The sequence below is a fragment of the Mustela putorius genome, unplaced genomic scaffold (genome assembly GCF_011764305.1).
Source record: "Mustela putorius furo isolate JIRA1106 unplaced genomic scaffold, ASM1176430v1.1 tig00000151_pilon_pilon_pilon, whole genome shotgun sequence".
In the NCBI taxonomy this organism is placed as follows: Eukaryota; Metazoa; Chordata; class Mammalia; order Carnivora; family Mustelidae; genus Mustela; species Mustela putorius.
In genome coordinates, this window is record NW_025421296.1 from 14,168,432 (window position 1) to 14,187,845 (window position 19,414).

General features: G+C 35.8%; 1 protein-coding gene across 6 annotated transcripts in view; it reads left to right on the forward strand.

Annotated features, from left to right (window-relative positions):
* Nucleotides 1-18,097, forward strand: part of RB1CC1 (RB1 inducible coiled-coil 1) — a 101,422-nt gene extending 83,325 nt beyond the window's left edge. For 5 of the 6 annotated variants that reach the window (XM_045075794.1, XM_004777522.3, XM_013048437.2 and 2 more), the window contains 6 exons: nucleotides 1,237-1,291; nucleotides 2,288-2,335; nucleotides 4,636-4,694; nucleotides 6,803-6,939; nucleotides 16,276-16,346; nucleotides 17,137-18,097. In XM_045075794.1, coding sequence (XP_044931729.1) covers nucleotides 1,237-1,291; nucleotides 2,288-2,335; nucleotides 4,636-4,694; nucleotides 6,803-6,939; nucleotides 16,276-16,346; nucleotides 17,137-17,214 — 448 coding nt within the window. In that variant the 3' untranslated portion in view covers nucleotides 17,215-18,097. The remainder of the gene's footprint in view (nucleotides 1-1,236; nucleotides 1,292-2,287; nucleotides 2,336-4,635; nucleotides 4,695-6,802; nucleotides 6,940-16,275; nucleotides 16,347-17,136) is intronic. The other variant, XM_004777524.3, reaches the window with a different exon arrangement.
* Nucleotides 18,098-19,414: the final 1,317 nt, after the last annotated feature.

The following is a 19,414-nucleotide window of genomic DNA, read 5'->3' on the forward strand; positions in this document are numbered from 1 at the left end:
GGAAGCATCCTAAGTATTTCTTGATAGAGGAATAGATAAAATGGTGAATAAAAATATATAATGGATTATTACTCAGCCATAAGAAAGAAGGAAATTCTGCCCTTTGCAACAGTGTGGATGAAACTGGAGGCCATTATGCTCAGTGAAATAAGCCAGGCAGAGAAAGACAAATACTACATAGTATCCCCATATGAAGAATCTTTAATAAATCAGACTGGTAAAGTAGAAAAGTGGTTGCCAGGAGGTGGGGGGAAAAGGTGCAAAATTTCAGTTGTAAGATGAATAAGACCGGGGCGCCTGGGTGGCTCAGTGGGTTAAAGCCTCTGCCTTCGGCTCAGGTCATGATCCCAGGGTTCTGGGATCGAGCCCCACATCAGGCTCTCTGCTTAGCAGGGAGCCTGCTTCCTCCTCTCTCACTCTCTGCCAGCCTCTCTGCCTACTTGTGATCTCGCTCTCTGTCAAATAAATAAATAAAATCTTTAAAAAAATTAAAAAAAAATTTTAAAAAAAGATGAATAAGACCTGAGGATATGTAGATATATATAGATATAGATATAGATATAGATATATATAGATATATATACACACACACACACACACACACACATAGAGTATGTGTTGTGTATTTGAAATATGATAGGAGAGTAGAATTTCAGTGTTCTCCCTGCCTTGCAAAAAAGGTAAGTGATGGAGGTGTTAGTTTTTTGAGTATTTTAATGTGATGGGCAGATTCACACATGGCACATTTATAGCCATTTAGTAATACTTCTGAAGTCTATTGATATTTGGTTTATTTTTTATAAAATAAAACTTTTAAGTTCTGTAGCTTACTCAAGTATGTGTAGAATTTTATTTTGTTTCTAGTTTTAATGGTGAAGCCACCCAAGAAGTAACACTTGATTGGTAATATAGATTAACCCCACAAAGAGGAAGAAGAGTGGGGGGGGGGACTTAAAATTTAGAAGACCTTATCTCTAGAAAAATGCATGCACAAAGTTTTGCTTATAATTTCAAACAGTTTATAGACCTAGGTTCAAGACCTGGTACAAAGAATATATACCATTGAAATGTATCCTAATTTAAATAGGCCACTTTTGAAAATTTAGTACAGACCTTTAAATTTTTTAAGTGCTCTGTATTAATAGTTAAACTTAGTATAAAATTTCCAAATCTTATTGGAAAATGTAAGTTCAGAATTTTTAACAACTTAAACTAAAATAAATCATTCTCTTTTAGAGAAAATATTCATATGCTCTCTGAAGAAAAACAGAGAATAATGCTGTTAGAACGAGTAAGTAAATTGCTTTCTTGAAATACAATGTTTGCTATGTTCACTTTGGAGATGCAGTTACATAAACCTTGTATTGAAAACATACACAGTTGTGTTTATAAGTTAATCTTGCTTTTAATGGTTACTTTAATGGTTAATGTTTTGAGAAATCCTGTCATTTTTTTTTTTAATCCAACTGGCTAAATGTTTGGCAGTAGTAACTCAGTCCTTTCCTTTTCATTTCTTCCCAATAATTGAAGTCTCTATCAGTAAGAAAGATTGGTGTTCTTTATAAAATGAATATATGGAATAATGGTTTTATTCAGTAATGGTTCAAAATGCACAGAACATTATAATTATGAACTTAAGTATTTCTAAAGCAAGGTAAATATTTTCTAGAATTGGGCAAAAATAGAATATGAATAATGAAGAAGAAAAGGGATTTTTAAGAAATTAATTGAACAAGAAAAAATTGGCAGTAGTAGTTTCCTCCCAGTTGTACTACCGGGTTATATGTAATTTTGATTTAAAGTTAACATATCTTTGTTCATAGACTACTTTTCATTCCTTAGGCTTTTAAGATTTTCTACATTTTTTTTTTAATTAAAGGGTTGTGTGATCACCTTTGTCAGAATCAGGTGGGCTGTGGGTTACAACTACAGAATCCTCTTTGGCCATACCTATTCCTATCCCTGTCTCATATCTATTCCCTACAGAGTCTTTGGGGATAGAGCTCAGCTACTTACTGCATATTTGCAAGTGTCACAAGTAATTCTAATGCATGTAAAATTCTGAGAACTCTAGGCCTAGGCAAATGTATCTAAAATTATTCTAACTCTCTCTTAAGCCTGTAAATAATTAAAACAGTTGGAAAAGACCCATAAAAAAGAATATCCTAATATTTCATAGTAGATCAGAACATTAATGTGAAAATTCAGGACATTTTGACAATTACTAAGTTTCAATTTGAGAAGGTACAAGGGATTAAACCACAGGGGTCTTTTTTTTCTCCTGCAGACGTTACAGTTGAAAGAAGAAGAAAACAAGCGGTTAAATCAAAGACTGGTGAGTTATTTTTCTTACCAAATAGATACTAACATTTCAAAATGTTTTGCATTTTCTTTCACTGTAAATACCATCAGAGATGTATACAGCTTGATTAATTTATTTCTAGTAGTTTCATTGGGCCATGTGGGTCATTAATGAATTGATTCTCAGAGTTACTATATGTGGCCGTAGAACTGACCAAGTGGACTACCTTACTAATATAATGTTAAAATCAATCAATAAAATCAAAGCAGTTTTCTGATTAAAAGCTATGATCACTTAGGATTCCATAATTATGTGTATTTATAACATCAAGTTAGGATTCTTAAGTCCGTAACAAAGTTAAAGGTATTCTTCATAGGCCTTTTGAAAATTAACATGTTCACATGGAAGTGTGAATAATTAATACATTGTATCCCTTCCCCTTTTTTTCTCTTTTTTTTCCTCTCTCTTTTTTAATTTAACTTGAGCTGTTTGACCTTGACACCTTGCATGAGAGACTATATGGTTTTGAATTAATCTTGGCTCTGCTGTCACCTGCAAACCTAACCAGTTACTTGAACAGTTATAAAGTTGATCTTACATGTTTTAATAAAGCAATTACTTAATTTTTCAAGGTCTAATAATTATAATTTACAACAAAATAGGAATAATCTAAGGCCTGTGTTCAGTACTTTTGAAAACTTTAAGGTACTGATTAGAATTGAGCTTTTTAAAAATTGTGTCTTATAGGGAAACATCTGCTGTGTTTCATATGCCTTTCTTCCCCAACTCAAACAGTGTAAATCACATCTTAATTCTACAGTCATTGGTCATATAGTGAGTTAGTCTATAGTCATTCTAGTCAATTTATCACCAAGATAATCTTAAGGCTATTTACTATTTTTCTAAGTAGAGGAAACTGTTGTTCACAAAGACTAAGAAGAATTGCCTATCCCAGACATCATTCAGTATGCTGTTTTATGCAGTATTTCCAGTTGAATATAAGCTGTGTCTGGCAAGGATTATAATCAATTTTCTGTGTTCTTAGCACCTAAACTAGCAACTGGTACACAGTTGATACTTGGGAAGTGTTTATGAATGAAAGCTTTTTATTCTTCAGATCCAAAGAGTACCCCACTCCCGCCCCAAGATGTAACTTAGTGTAAAGCATACTTTCATATCAGTTTACAACTGTTTTCACACAGTGTTTTCTTAAATCTCAGCCCTCGTTTATTTTATAATAAATATATGAAAAACTTAAAAATCAAAATAAAATTGAATATGGTCTGGAAAATGAAAAATCAGACTTGTCTTCACTGGCAGCATATAGACCATTTCAATGATTCTGAAAAGTTACTACACTTTTAGGCCTTTCTATTTACTATTTGTTGTTCATTTTATTTTGTTTCCAAATGCTAGTGAGACCCTGCATCGTTCCAGATAATGTTCCGAGGGCATCAGAATTAGACTTCTTAAAGAGAAATTCATTTATCCGTCCTTGATTTGTACAACTGTGTAATGGACCCACTCTGCTTGGGAAATATAGGCATCATTGCCATCCTTTCAGGCCCCAAGACCATGGGACACATGTCCCATGTATCGTGTGATGGTATTAAATAATGGATTAAAGCCTGTTTGAAAAGCAAGCAGTCCCAGCTGGGCTAAGGCAGCACTACATCAGCTAGCAAGTCCCATTCCATTGTGCTCATCAGGAGAGGAATTAATTTTCAAGGTCTTAATTTAAGCCCCTTAAGGGCTCATTATTTAGCCCTTGCTGGGAATAGTGGGTTTTTAAACTGAAGTTCTCAGAAGTTGCCTTGGAGGTAAGTGAGGGACTTTACCAATTCTCGGGACTTTTTTCTCCCACCCTTATTTTAACCAGAGGAGTATTATATTTGTTTTTCCTAGTTAGATATTGGACCTTTGAATAAGATTTTGCTCAAGAGTTTTTTGGTTTGTTCTTTTACCAAAATGAAAGATTTGAAACTGATGTGTTATAATTGGCAAGCGCTTCTCCAAAACTTGTCAATCTCTATTCTGTGATATATTTAATATTAACTGTGTAAATAGAAATAAAATACGATTCTATATTTAAAGTTTTTAATGCAGCCAAATTTGACTTAAAAAATACCATATATAAAAATGTAGGTGAATTTGCCCACTGAAAGTCATTGTTGATGGAAAGCAATTACATTAGTGAACATCATATTTGGGCTCTTAAAAGCTGGGACACAGATGTGAATATGTGTGACATCAAAAGAAATTTTTGCAACAAGGACCTAATAAATATATGTGGTGCTTTAATTTTATAAACTTTATTCTTTTTTTTTTTTTAGATGTCTCAGAGCATGTCTTCGGTATCCTCAAGGCATTCTGAAAAGATAGCTATTAGAGAGTAAGTATTATATTTATATTTTCTGTTTTCCATGTGAAATAAATTTATTGATTTTTAAAAATTTATTAATTTATTTAATTGTTAATGAAAATATTTTTCAGTGGCTGTAATCCTTCAGATTCAAGTGCATTGAGCTGTTTTGTACCCATTGGTAGTAAAAATTTTTTATTAAAAAGCATAGTTTTCCTAAATTATTCTTGGAAACATTAGCATTCTATTTGAAGTCATTACAGCTTCAATTATCATTTATACACAAATATTCCTTTTGACTCTACTTTTCATCTAATGCCACCTCTTTTACATCCTATTTCCTTTTACATTGTAGGTTGGAGAGTCAGATTTTTATAAGTCATACTGTTTCCTCATTTTTATTTTTCAGATTTCATTTTATTGATATACTACTACAAATTCATAATATGCTATTTATCAGTTGAATAATTTCATAGACAGTCTTCCATTACCCCATTACCCATCATAATATGTTGGTTTTTGGCATGGGCTATTAAAAGGAGGATCTCTGTAATAAAGTTTTTCAAAAGCATTGCCAGCAGCACATGAACACGTGAACAGCACATATCCTATACCTATGGACAGATACAAAAATCAGTAAACTAGATATTTTTACAAGACCCTTTATTTTTGTCTAAAATAGGTCTGTCAACTAAATTTTTGGTTGTCAGACATCTGTGGTTTCTGGCCTTGAACTTCTAATTAGAATTTTATCTTTTCTCAGTGATGTTAGAAAGGTAGCTGGTATCTGCTTTTATGTATCAGCTGTATGTCAAACCAAATCCAGTTTTGAGATGAACTTTAAAAGAAAAAAAATATTTAACTGCCTAAAGAGAGGCCCTGTCTACCTTTTTGAAGGTGTTCTGGTATTTAGCCAAAACCATTCCTGCCACATCTTGTTAGGTAAGGCATCAAGTATTTGTACGATGAGCAATTAAGGAAAAAGCTATTATCCTTTAAAAGCTTTCCCAGTGATTTTGATGATTTTTCAGGTACAGGACCTACTAAATTAAATTATCTTGACAACTAAGAAATCTGAGATTAACTTTCTTTTTTTTTTTTTTAAGTTTTTACTTTTAATTCCAGTGTAGTTAACATACTGTGTTATATTAGTTTAAGGTGTACAATATAGTGATTCCACAATTCTGTGTTACTCACTGCTCATCATGATAAAAGTACTCCTAATCTCCATCACCTATTTTCATCCATCGCCACTACCCACTTCCCCTCTGGTAGCTATCACTACTCTTACTCAACATAGTATTGGAAGTCCTAGGCACAGCAGACAACAAGAAGAAATAAAAGGCATTCAAATCAGCAAGGAAGAAGTAAAACTTACACTATTTGCAGATGACATGGTACTATATAGAAAACCCCAAAGGTTCCATCAAAAAACTACTTGAACTGATAAATTCAGTAAGGTCAAAAGATTAAGATTAACTTTAAATGCCTGTTCATATTTTGAACAACATTCTAAAAATGATTCTGAAGACACAAAAGCGATTAAAGCATATGGGCAGTTGTACCCACTTCTTTCTTTCCTTGCTCCTCCTTTTGGGCCTTCACCCCAAAGCATTAATTTTCACTATCCTGTTTAACCCTATAAGTACATGAACTGAGCACAGTAGGTTTTTCTTTCAAATTGAAGAGCTCTAAAGCTGGAGACAGAAGAAATAGTATGTAGTCTTTCTTTTCCACTATGACTGTAAATAAGTTCACTTGGAATTTGTTTCATGTTCTAAGATGGAAGATGGAGATGAATAGCTTCTTCCTGTGGTTGGTGACTATAATAGTGTTTTTCTCTCCCCCTCACCCAAGCATTACTTTTGTTTTTTTAAACAATAGTATTGGAAATTTAAAAATTTTGGTCTTTGCGTGTCATGGGCATCACCCTTTGAACATGTGCTATGTATGACCAGCACTCCCACCGGGAGCAGGGTAGAGTTAAAAAAAAAAAAAAAAGATCATGTGTTAATGTGAGTTTTAATAATGTACTGATATTTGAATATAGAGTGGAACATTGCAGAATATATACTTAAAGGTTTTCAGAAGAGTGAGGCAGTAACTATTGAGACAATAAATTACATTCTTTTATTCAGTTTTCAGGTTGGAGATTTGGTACTCATCATCCTAGATGAGCGCCATGACAATTATGTGTTATTTACTGTTAGTCCAACCTTGTATTTTCTGCATTCGGAGTCTCTGCCTGCCCTGGATCTCAAACCAGGTGAGGGTGGTAAGTGTCACATCCATTACTAAAATATTAAACCTGGAGTGTAGAGAATATTTCAAAGATTTTTCTACCCTCTTGTTTGAGTATGACAGAATTAAATCACTAAGAAGGAACTCTGCTTAATTTTTTGTTGTTGTTTTTTATAAAATCAGTATTAGATTATTTTCCTGGTCTCTGGACAGTTCAAAATTAGAGTATATTTAGTGCATTTAGGTCAAGTATCTCATACCCTAGCAAAAGTAGAATTATATTATCAGAATTCCCATATAAATGCAGCCTATTTAAGCTTAGGTCACACTTATTTATTTAAAAAGGCAAAAAAGACTGCTTTTAGAAAAAATAGTCTCTCCAGCTATAAAATATGTTTTATTTATTATCATCTTATGTTCCTTCCTTGTTTTTCATTAAACTTGTCAATACTTAATTTTTTAAGGCTTTCTAAAAAATAGTTTTGTTAAAATTTACCAAATTACAATGTCTATTATAATTACTTTGAACTTAGAAGAATAGAAACCTTGGGATACTTAGCTTAAATAGAATTATTAAAATACGAGAATGTATGTCCATTTACATTGATGTTTCTTTTCGGAATGACTTAACCAACATGGGCAAATACCAACTCTTGAACTAGGCCCATGTCACATAATCAGTCCATCATGGCTGTTGGTGAATGTCCACACAATTGCATAGTTTTCATAAGACTTTGAAAAATGAGAGGATAACCTTACAGCTTACTGGCTTTGTGTCTTGAAAACAGTGAACTTGGTATTGTTTCGATTTTCTGTGGGTTTCTTTTGTCTCATTTCTTTAAACTTTTTATTTGAAAATGATTTTTATTTACCACAGAGTTGCATGATAAGTACAGAGCAAAAACAAAAGACCCATACACCTTTACTCAGATTCAACTATTGTTAATATTTTTGCCCCATTGCCTTATTCTACATGTGTATGTCTAAGTGTATAAACACATAAATATACACAAATGGGTGCATGTTTTGTTTTGTTGCCTGGAACCATATGAGCCTAAGTTATATCATAGATCTTTGTCTTTAAATATTTCAATATACATTTCCCGAGAATAGGAGAGTTAGTGCTTAAATCTAGGAAACCAACTCAGTGACTCACTTGGTTGAATGTGCAACTCTTGGTTTCAGCTCAGGCTGTGATCTTGGGCCCGTGTTGGACTCTAAGCTCAGGGGGAATCTGTTTGAAGATTCTCTCCCTTTCTCCCTCCACATGCATGCATTCTCTCTCTCTACCCCTCTTTCACAAATAAGTAAATCTTTAAAAAATTAAATGAAGAGTGCCTGGGTGGCTCAGGCGTTAAGTGTCTGCCTTTGGCTCAGGTCATGATCCCAGAGTCCTGGGATCAAGCCCCTCATTGGCTCCCTGCACAGCGGGAAGCCTTTGTCTCCCTCTCCCACTCCCCCTGCTTGTGTTCCCTCTTTTGCTGTGTCTCTTTCTGACAAATAAATAAATAAATAATATCTTTAAAAAAATAAATAAATAAATGAAAATAAATCTAAGAAACACTGTATAATCTTAGAGATTCACAGTGCAACATTACCATTTTAAAGGTTCTCAGAGGTCTCGGAGAAAAGAATTTAATAATCTTATTTTTACCAAGGAACTCCAGCCTTCTCTCCCCTCCAACCTTTCTTTCTTTTTTTTTTTTTTGAGAAATACAGAAGAGAGGATACCAATTGGGGATGATGCTACCCTACCCTTCTATCATTGCCCTGGGGAATAATAATAGTGTTTTTTTTTTTTGCCCATGACAGTGGGACTTATTTACTGCTCAAACAAAACATAAGTATTTAGTTTTAGGTCATTCTTTCCAGAAATCATGGATTGTCTGTGATGTCCTATATTACTCTTGAGAATATTTTCATATCCTTTGGCTTAGGGGCTTTTATCTTTCTATCATGTGATACATCTATATATTTTTATTTCTAATAGTTTACTCATGGTATCTTTTTAAAATTTTATTTTAATTTTTTATTTTTTATAAACATATATTTTTATCCCCAGGGGTACAGGTCTGTGAATCAGCAGGATTACACACTTCACAGCACTCACCCAAAGCACATACCCTGCCCAATGTCCATAATACCACCCCCTTCTCCGAACCCCCCCCCCAGCAACCCTCAGTTTGTTTTGTGAGATTAAGAGTCACTTATGGTTTGTCTCCCTCCCAATTCCATCTTGTTTCATTGATTCTTCTTCTACCCACTGAAGCACCCATGTTGCATCACCACTTCCTCATATCAGGGAGATCATATGATAGTTGTCTTTCTCTGCTTGACTTATTTCGCTAAGCATGATACGCTCTAGTTCCATCCATGTTGTCGCAAATGGCAAGATTTCATTTCTTTTGATGGCTGCATAGTATTCCATTGTGTATATATACCACATCTTCTTGATCCATTCATCTGTTGATGGACATCTAGGTTCTTTCCATAGTTTGGCTATTGTGGACATTGCTGCTATAAACATTTGGGTGCATGTGCCCCTTTGGATCACTACGTTTGTATCTTTAGGGTAAATGCCCAATAGTGCAATTGCTGGGTCATAAGGCAGTTCTATTTTCAACATTTTGAGGAACCTCCATGCTGTTTTCGAGTGGCTGCACCAGCTTGCATTCCCACCAGCAGTGTAGGAGGGTTCCCCTTTCTCCGCATCCTCGCCAGCATCTCTCATTTCCTGACTTGTTGATTTTAGCCATTCGGACTGGTGTGAGGTGATATCTCATTGTGGTTTTGATTTGTATTTCCCTGATGCCGAGTGATATGGAGCACTTTTTCATGTGTCTGTTGGCCATCTGGATGTCTTCTTTGCAGAAATGTCTGTTCATGTCCTCTGCCCATTTCTTGATTGGATTATTTGTTCTTTGGGTGTTGAGTTTGCTAAGTTCTTTATAGATTCTGGACACTAGTCCTTTATCTGATATGTCATTTGCAAATATCTTCTCCCATTCTGTCAGTTGTCTTTTGATTTTGTTAACTGTTTCCTTTGCTGTGCAAAAGCTTTTGATCTTGATGAAATCCCAATAGTTCATTTTTGCCCTTGCTTCCCTTGCCTTTGGCATTGTTCCCACGAAGATGTTGCTGCGGCTGAGGTCGAAGAGGTTGCTGCCTGTGTTCTCCTCAAGGATTTTGATGGATTCCTTTCACACATTGAGGTCCTTCATCCATTTTGAGTCTATTTTTGTGTGTGGTGTAAGGAAATGGTCCAATTTCATTTTTCTGCATATGGCTGTCCAATTTTCCGAGCACCATTTATTGAAGAGGCTGTCTTTTTTCCATTGGACATTCTTTCCTGCTTTGTCAAAGATGAGTTGACCATAGAGTTGAGGGTCTATCTCTGGGCTCTCTATTCTGTTCCATTGATCTATGTGTCTGTTTTTGTGCCAGTACCATGCTTTCTTGATGATGACAGCTTTGTAATAGAGCTTGAAGTCCGGAATTGTGATGCCACCAACGTTGGCTTTCTTTTTCAATATCCCTTTGGCTATTCGAGGTCTTTTCTGGTTCCATATAAATTTTAGAATTATTTGTTCCATTTCTTTGAAAAAGATGGATGGTATTTTGATAAGAATTGCATTAAATGTGTAGATTGCTTTAGGTAGCATAGACATTTTCACAATATTTATTCTTCCAATCCAGGAGCATGGAACATTTTTCCATTTCTTTGTGTCTTCCTCAATTTCTTTCATGAGTACTTTATAGTTTTCTGAGTATAGATTCTGTGCCTCTTTGGTTAGGTTTATTCCTAGGTATCTTATGGTTTTGGGTGCAATTGTAAATGCGATGGACTCCTTAATTTCTTTTTCTTTTGTCTTGTTGTTGGTGTAGAGAAATGCAACTGATTTCTGTGCATTGATTTTATATCCTGACACTTTACTGAATTCCTGCACAAGTTCTAGCAGTTTTGCAGTGGAGTCTTTTGGGTTTTCCACATATAGTATCATATCATCTGCGAAGAGTGGTAATTTGACTTCTTCTTTGCCAGTTTGGATGCCTTTAATTTCCTTTTGTTGTCTGATTGCTGAGGCTAGGACCTCTAGTACTATGTTGAATAGCAGTGGTGATAATGGACATCCCTGCCGTGTTCCTGACCTTAGCGGAAAAACTTTCAGTTTTTCTCCATTGAGAATGATATTTGCGGTGGGTTTTTCATAGATGGCTTTGATGATATTGAGGTATGTGCCCTCTATCCCTACACTTTGAAGAGTTTTGATCAGGAAGGGATGCTGTACTTTGTCAAATGCTTTTTCAGCATCTATTGAGAGTATCATATGGTTCTTGTTCTTTCTTTTATTGATGTGTTGTATCACATTGACTGATTTGCGGATGTTGAACCAACCTTGCAGCCCTGGAATAAATCCCACTTGGTCTTGGTGAATAATCCTTTTAATGTACTGTTGAATCCTATTGGCTAGTATTTTGGTGAGAATTTTCGCATCTGTGTTCATCAAGGATATTGGTCTATAGCTCTCTTTTTTGATGGGATCCTTGTCTGGTTTTGGGATCAAGGTGATGCTGGCCTCATAAAATGAGTTTGGAAGTTTTCCTTCCATTTCTATTTTTTGGAACAGGTTCAGGAGAATAGGAATTAGCTCTTCTTTAAATGTTTGGTAGAATTCCCCCGGGAAGCCGTCTGGCCCTGGGCTTTTGTTTGTTTGGAGATTTTTGATGACTGTTTCAATCTCCTTACTGGTTATGGGTCTATTCAGGCTTTCTTTTTCTTACTGGTTCAGGTGTGGTAGTTTTTATGTTTCTAGGAATGCATCCATTTCTTCCAGATTGTCAAATTTGTTGGCGTAGAGTTGCTCATAGTATGCTCTTATAATAGTTTGTATTTCTTTGGTGTTAGTTGTGATCTCTCCTCTTTCATTCATGATTTTATTTATTTGGGTCCTTTCTCTTTTCTTTTTGATAAGTTGGGCCAGAGGTTTATCAATTTTATTAATTCTTTCAAAGAACCAGCTCCTAGTTTCGTTGATTTGTTCTATTGTTTTTTTTGGTTTCTATTTCATTGATTTCTGCTCTGGTCTTTATGATTTCTCTTCTCCTGCTGGGCTTAGGGTTTCTTTCTTGTACTGTCTCTAGCTCCTTTACGTTTAGGGTTAGGTTGTGTACCTGAGACCTTTCTTGTTTTTTGAGAAAGGCTTGTACCGCTATATATTTTCCTCTCAGGACTGCCTTTGTTGTGTCCCACAGATTGTGAACCGTTGTATTTTCATTATCATTTGTTTCCATGATTTTTTTCAATTCTTCTTTAATTTCCCAGTTGACCCATTCATTCTTTAGAAGGATGCTGTTTAGTCTCCATGTATTTGGGTTCTTTCCAAACTTCCTTTTGTGGTTGAGTTCTAGCTTTAGAGCATTGTGGTCTGAAAATATGCAGGGAATGATCCCAAGCTTTTGATACCGGTTGAGTCCTGATTTAGGACCGAGGATGTGATCTATTCTGGAGAATGTTCCATGTGCTCTAGAGAACAATGCATATTCTGTTGTTTTGGAATGGAATGTTGTGAATATATCTGTGATGTCCATCTGGTCCAGTGCGTCGTTTAAGGCCTTTATTTTCTTGCTGATCTTTTGCTTGGATGATCTGTCCATTTCAGTGGGGGGAGTGTTAAAGTCCCCTACTATTATTGTATTATTGTTTATGTATTTCTTTGATTTTGTTATTAATTGGTTTATATAGTTGGCTGCTCCCACGTTGGGAGCATAGATATTTAAAATTGTTAGATCTTCTTGTTGGACAGATCCTTTGAGTATGATATAGTATCCCTCCTCATCTCTTATAGTCTTTGGCTTAAAATCTAATTGATTTGATTGCCACTCCTGCTTTCTTCTGATGTCCATTAGCATGGTAAATTCTTTTCCACCCCCTCACTTTAAATCTGGAGGTGTCTTCGGACTTAAAATGAGTTTCTTGGAGGCAACATATAGATGGGTTTTGGTTTTTTATCCATTCTGATATCCTGTATCTTTTGATTGGGGCATTTAGCCCATTAACATTCCAGGTAAGTGTTGAGAGATATGAATTTAGTGCCATTGTGTTGCCTGTAAGGTGACTGTTACTGTATATGGTCTCTGTTCCTTTCTGATCTACCACTTGTAGGCTCTCTCTTTGCTTAGAGGACCCCTTTCAAGATTTCCTGTAGAGCTGGTTTGGTGTTTGCAAATTCTTTCAGTTTTTGTTTGTCCTGGAAGCTTTTACTCTCTCCTTCTATTTTCAATGATAGCCTAGCTGGATATAGTATTCTTGGCTGCATGTTTTTCTCGTTTAGTGCTCTGAAAATATCATGCCAGTTCTTTCTGGCCTGCCAGGTCTCTGTGGATAAGTCAGCTGCCAATCTAATATTTTTACCATTGTATGTTACAGACTTCTTTTCCCGGGCTGCTTTCAGGCTTTTCTCTTTGTCACTGAGACTTGTAAATTTTACTATTAGGTGCCGGGGTGTGGGCCTATTTTTATTGATTTTGAGAGGCGTTCTCTGAACCTCCTGAATTTTGATGCTCGTTGCCTTTGCCATATTGGGGAAATTGTCCCCAATAATTCTCTCCAGTATACCTTCTGCTCCCCTCTCTCTTTCTTCTTCTTCTGGAATCCCAATTATTCTAATGTTGTTTCGTCTAATGGTGTCACTTATCTCTCGAATTCTCCCCTCGTGGTCCAGTAGCTGTTTGTCCCACTTTTGCTCAGCTTCTTTATTCTCTGTCATTTGGTCTTCTATATCGCTAATTCTTTCTTCTGCCTCATTTATCCTAGCAGTGAGAACCTCCATTTTTGATTGCACCTCATTAATAGCTTTTTTGATTTCAACTTGGTTAGATTTTAGTTCTTTTATTTCTCCAGAAAAGGCTTTTATATCTCCCGAGAGGGTTTCTCTAATATCTTCCATGCCTTTTTCGAGCCTGGCTAGAACCTTGAGAATCGTCATTCTGAACTCTAGATCTGACATATTACCAATGTCTGTATTGATTAGGTCCCTAGCCTTCGGTACTGCCTCTTGTTCTTTTTTTTGTGTTGAATTTTTCCGTCTTGTCATTTTGTCCAGATAAGAGTATATGAAGGAGAAAGTAAAATACTAAAAGGGTGGCAACAACCCCAGGAAAATATGCTTTAACCAAATTAGAAGAGATCCCAAATCGTGAGGGGGGAGAAAGGGGATTAAAAGAGGTTCAAAAAGGAAGAAAGAAAAAAAAGAAACGAAAATAATTTAAAAAAAGAAAACGAATGAAGAAAAATATAAAAAAGAAAAATATGTAATTAGATAAACTAGTTAAAAAACATTAAAAAAGAAAAGGATTAAAGTTAAAAAAAATTTTTACCAGAAGGCGAGAACAAAAACAAAAAATGAAAAAGAAAAACAATTAAATTAACTGCAAGACTAAGAAAAATCACAGGGAGAAAGCCATGAATTCCGTGCTTTGCTTTCTCGTCCTCTGGAATTCTGCTGCTCTCCTTGGTATTGAAACCGCACTCCTTGGTAGGTCAACTTGGTCTTGGCTGGATTTCTTGTTGATCTTCTGGGGGAGGGGCCTGGTGTAGTAATTCTCAAGTGTCTTTGCCCCAGGCGGAATTGCACCACCCTTACCAGGGGCCGGGCTGAGTAATCCGCTCAGGTTTGCTTTCAGGAGCTTTTGTTTCCTGAGTGCTTTCCGTAGAGTTCCGGAGGACTGGAATACAAATGGCGGCCTCCTGGTCTCCAGCCCGGAGGAGCGGAGAGCCAGGGGCCCCACTCCTCAGTGCGCCCTCAGAGAACAGCGCCCAGTTACTCCCGTCTGCCTGACCTCTGGCCGGGCTCCTAGCTCACCGAGCCTGCGGCTGTTTCAAGGAAACCCCAAGCTGGGATCTTACTGTTGGCTCTGTCTCTGTAGCCAGCTTTCCTGTTCCAATACCCGCAAGCTCTGTGACACTCAGAGACCCCCGATCCGTCTGTGACCCTGTGGGTCCTGAGGCCACGCTGACCCTGCGTGTGCTTCGCCCCGGTTTAGCCTCTGGAGCGATGTCCCTCAGCGGAACAGAATTTTAAAAGTCCCGATTTTGTGCTCCGTTGCTCTGCCGCTTTCCAGGAGCCGGCCCCTCCCCCCGGGGTCTATCTTCCCCTCGCTTTGGATTCACGTCTCCACCAGTTCTACCTTTCAGAAAGTGGTTGTTTTTCTGTTTCCAGAATTGCTGTTCTTCTTCTCTTCGATCTGCCGATGGATTTTCAGGTGTTTGCAATCTTTAGATAAGCTATCTAGCTGATCTCCTGCTAGCTGAAGTAGTCTCAGCCTGCAACTTCTCCGCCATCTTGACTCCTCCCCCCTTTTTAAATTTTTTAAAAAGATTTTGTTTGTTTATTTTTGAGTGAGTGAGTGAGAGAGAGAGAGAACATGACTGTGAGGAGGGGCAGAAGGAGAAGCAGACTCCGCATTGATCGGGGAGCCCAACACAGGATTCAGTCCATGGACCCTAGGATCATGACCTGAGCTGAAGGCAGACACTCACCCAACTGGGCCACCTAGGCACCCCTTGTAATATCTTTCATTTATATGTTGCCAAATAATGTTTACAGAATAAAAATCAGTTTTGTCTTTTCTTAGGAATCTCAAAGGCTTTAGCCTAACCAGATAGTTTACTGGCCAAATACTTTTGAAATCGACTCTTTTAAAAACTTATCTTCTGATGAATTAAAAAATAAAATTTCCTTAGCTTGTCACACTTTGGCTCTATGAGGACTATTGTTTTCAGCCTGTCTCCTCCCACATTTTCCATCTCCCCTTCACATAAGCACTGCCTTTCCAGATTGCCATTTTTTCCTCACTGATGATGTTAACACTCCATGCCAAGGCATACCAGGCTGCCAGGCAGATGCAGCTCCTGCCCTTGAGCACTGGCGTTCAAGGCACCCCACCCCCAACACCAAAGAAAAGGGCGGTGGTTTGCTTTGAATCTAGAAAAGCAATTTTTGTCTGAGTAACTGTCTGCTTTCAGAAATGGACATTGTCATCTTCCTTAGCACTTTCAGTAGATGGCATTGTTGAGCTAATTTAGAATTCCTAGATTTATTCGTTCATGATTTGTATTTCTTGAACTTTGTTTTAGTTCTGTGATAGGATTTATCAACTATATTTAGTGAGAAAAGCCAAAACTATGGCGGAAAAGTAAAAGGAATTAATTTTCGATTTACAAATAATTTTGTATTTTAGTGATTTGTTTTAAAAGTCTTATACCTTCTTTTACTTTAGAGAACTTTATTTGATTTGATTCTGGCAGTTATGTTTTCATGGGTGATTATATCCTTACTTTTAAAAAGAAATTAACAATTTCATTCAACAGCTTCAGGTGCATCTAGAAGACCCTGGGTACTTGGAAAAGTAATGGAAAAGGAATACTGTCAAGCCAAAAAGGTAAAAACTACATCAAAAGATATAAACCTAGAAACTATCAAGAAGATTCAGATTCACATACTACTTCACATAGAAATTGTTAGTAGGGCAGGCGTTTGTCCTTTAGCTCATTTCATTAATACCTTGAATTTAATGAGTTGTGAGTATGAATCACCGATTTTATAAATATCTGTTATTTATCTTTAGAGAGTGGATATAGGTAGCTTCCCAACAGTTAGTCGGCCTGTACATGACAATAACTGCAAGTTTCTGTTCTAGAACCATTATGTTTTCTTAATCACACAGCATAACTGGTGATTAAAAGTGAATCTATTTGTAGCAGAGTTGTTTTTTCTGATTTTCATATGCTTACCCCTATTGAAGAAAGAATGCAAAAAAATTCGTGACTAAAAATGTACGTGACTAATGTCAGCAGTATCAAAGCTATAGAATCAATGGAATCTAATGAGCATTTTTCCTGACTCACTGTAATTTGGGGCCCCTCTGCTCCAAAACACTAATGAAACTTAAAAAAAACAGTGCTTTGAGGATGCTTTGATACTTAAAATCATGACATATATCTCCCTTTGTACTATATTCTTGAGCAGTGATTACCAGCTCTTTCTTCCATCAGTATTAGTGGTTCAGTATACTCTCAGGTGTAAGGGCTGGATCTTGTATAATTTTATAAAGACTTCTCCTCACCCATGCTTTTCAGCCCCCAGTACTCTAGCATTGAGTAGTGTTATAGGACAGCACCTCTGTAATTTGGTTTTACCCATTTAAGTGATTCTTTTTCTTCTCTTCATAGGCACAAAACAGATTTAAAGTTCCTTTGGGGACAAAGTTCTACAGAGTGAAAGCTGTGTCATGGAATAAGAAAGTATAATTTATGGAAGAAATTAAACCTTCTGTGACGTTTTTCTGATTTGTCCTACAGTGCTTATTCATCACTCCAAAAACAGCAGGCCATCTTTTTATACAAAAGTCACCGTGACAATATACTTCATTGGTGTATATCACTTACTTTTTAACTGGCTACGTTTTAGGAACAATAAATTCATCAAAACCCTTGGCTGAGTTAAAATGGTTTTGTTTTTGTTTTTTTACCCAAATAACTAGAAATGCGGACCAAACTAGTTCATTTTCTCAAAGGGCATACCCTGCATTGTGGCTTATGGTTAGCCATATTAATTGCCTGTTACATATACATTAGCTTGGACTTAGATATTAAATGTTAGTTATTATTACCAGCATTTGTCCTTTTGTGAAATCAATATCAGAAAACTTGCACTCTTAAACACATTCTTTATAAAATGTATAAATTCTTCAAATCTATTTAAAGAGGAGTGTTATTGCATGCAGATAATCATAACTTTGAGTTTGCCTCTGTAGATTACTAAAGCAAACTGTTTCATTTATTTTTTTAAATGCCCTTTGATGTTTCCAAACAAAAAGAAACTCTTAATTTGAGTGACTGATGTTAAGATCAGCCATAATCTGCAATCTTCAAAAGCACTTTCAACAGTGGTCACCTGGGTTCTAAAGGGAAGAGTCTGTGCTATCGACAGTTTAAAAGGCAGCACTGGAGACTTCCCAACCTCTTTATTATTTGGTTTAGAATAGTCATATTGATGAAATCGTAATTCATGGTTTGATTTCAGAAAAAGCATATTCATTGTACATTAACCATTTAGAGGCCATTTAAATAACAAAGTATTGTATTGTAAAAGACATGTAGAATTTTAAAACAATAAAGATTTGAACCTGTACATGTGTGTGCCTTTTAAAGAAGGATACGTTTTTAATATATTTGAGTGATTGCTGGGAAGTGTGGAAAAACTTGTTCTGTATCAAATCAAAAGAGAAACATGTTTATTACAAAAATGTTCTTTAACTATATACTATGTAACAGGGTAAAACAGTGTTATGTAGAATAGAATTGTATAAACTAGGTATGTAGACAAATTGCTATGGAGCAAAGGTATTTAAATGAGTTAGTTGAGTTGGATGAGGCTTGTTTCAGGTTTGTTGCTAGAGAACAATAATTAAATGATTCTTTTTCAGAAAATATTTAATTTCTTCTTAAAAATAAGTTAAATATTTTTTTAAATATGTATATCTAATAGTACAGAAAATGGAATAAACACCATAGTGTATAGATAACTGAATTTGACAACATATTAATGAATAAATGAGCAAATGATTTCACATGTTTCTATTCAATCCTTCCATGACATCTCAATGCAAAAAACCAAAGCAATAAACTACTTTATATACAGAATGGTTTTGTTAAGCAGATTTGGTTGAGCCTAAATGAATCTGCCAGATGGACTATTTGACTTATTTGGTACCCGTCACACACGTAAATATGTGGTCACTATGCTGTGGAACCAAAGTGGCCTGACACATGAAAGCCATCATTTCATTAATGCCCCTCTTTAATGTTGGATTTTATTGCTCTTAGTTTTTCTTCTTTTATTTCCATCCTATCAGTGTTCATATATCCCTTTATAAAACACATGTAAGGAAAATGCAATTTTCTTAGCTAAAAAGAAAAATGAAACCTAGAAGTCAGAACTCACTGAGTTCTTAACCCTCTGGTTATGGTCAATGTGTATTGTACTTTGGTGCATCAGAACTCCTGAGTTCCATTTCTAGATCTAACCTTAACTTTGGGCAACTTAAACTGAACCTCAGTTTTCTCATGTATAAAATGGTATACTATTAGGACCTACCTCCTAAGGTCATTTTGAAGGTTAAGTGATGAAAATTAATACATGGTACTTAGAACAGTTTCAAAAACATTAAATACTGGATAAATATTAGCTATTGTAAAGATTTTTTGCAGAGTCAAAAGCTGTTAAATTCACTACTCAGACTCTAATAGAAATATATCTTTATTCCAGGGATGAGTGTTTAAATCATATTTTTCTGCAAGTAAAATTCAAGCACATGTAAAATATGTGGGTAATTTCTTTTTGCAGAGTTACCTCTGCATATGCTAAGAACAGAATGAACAAAAATAATCTTAACCTTCACTTTCATTTTTTAAAATTTTCATGGTATAAGACATGCACATGCTTTCA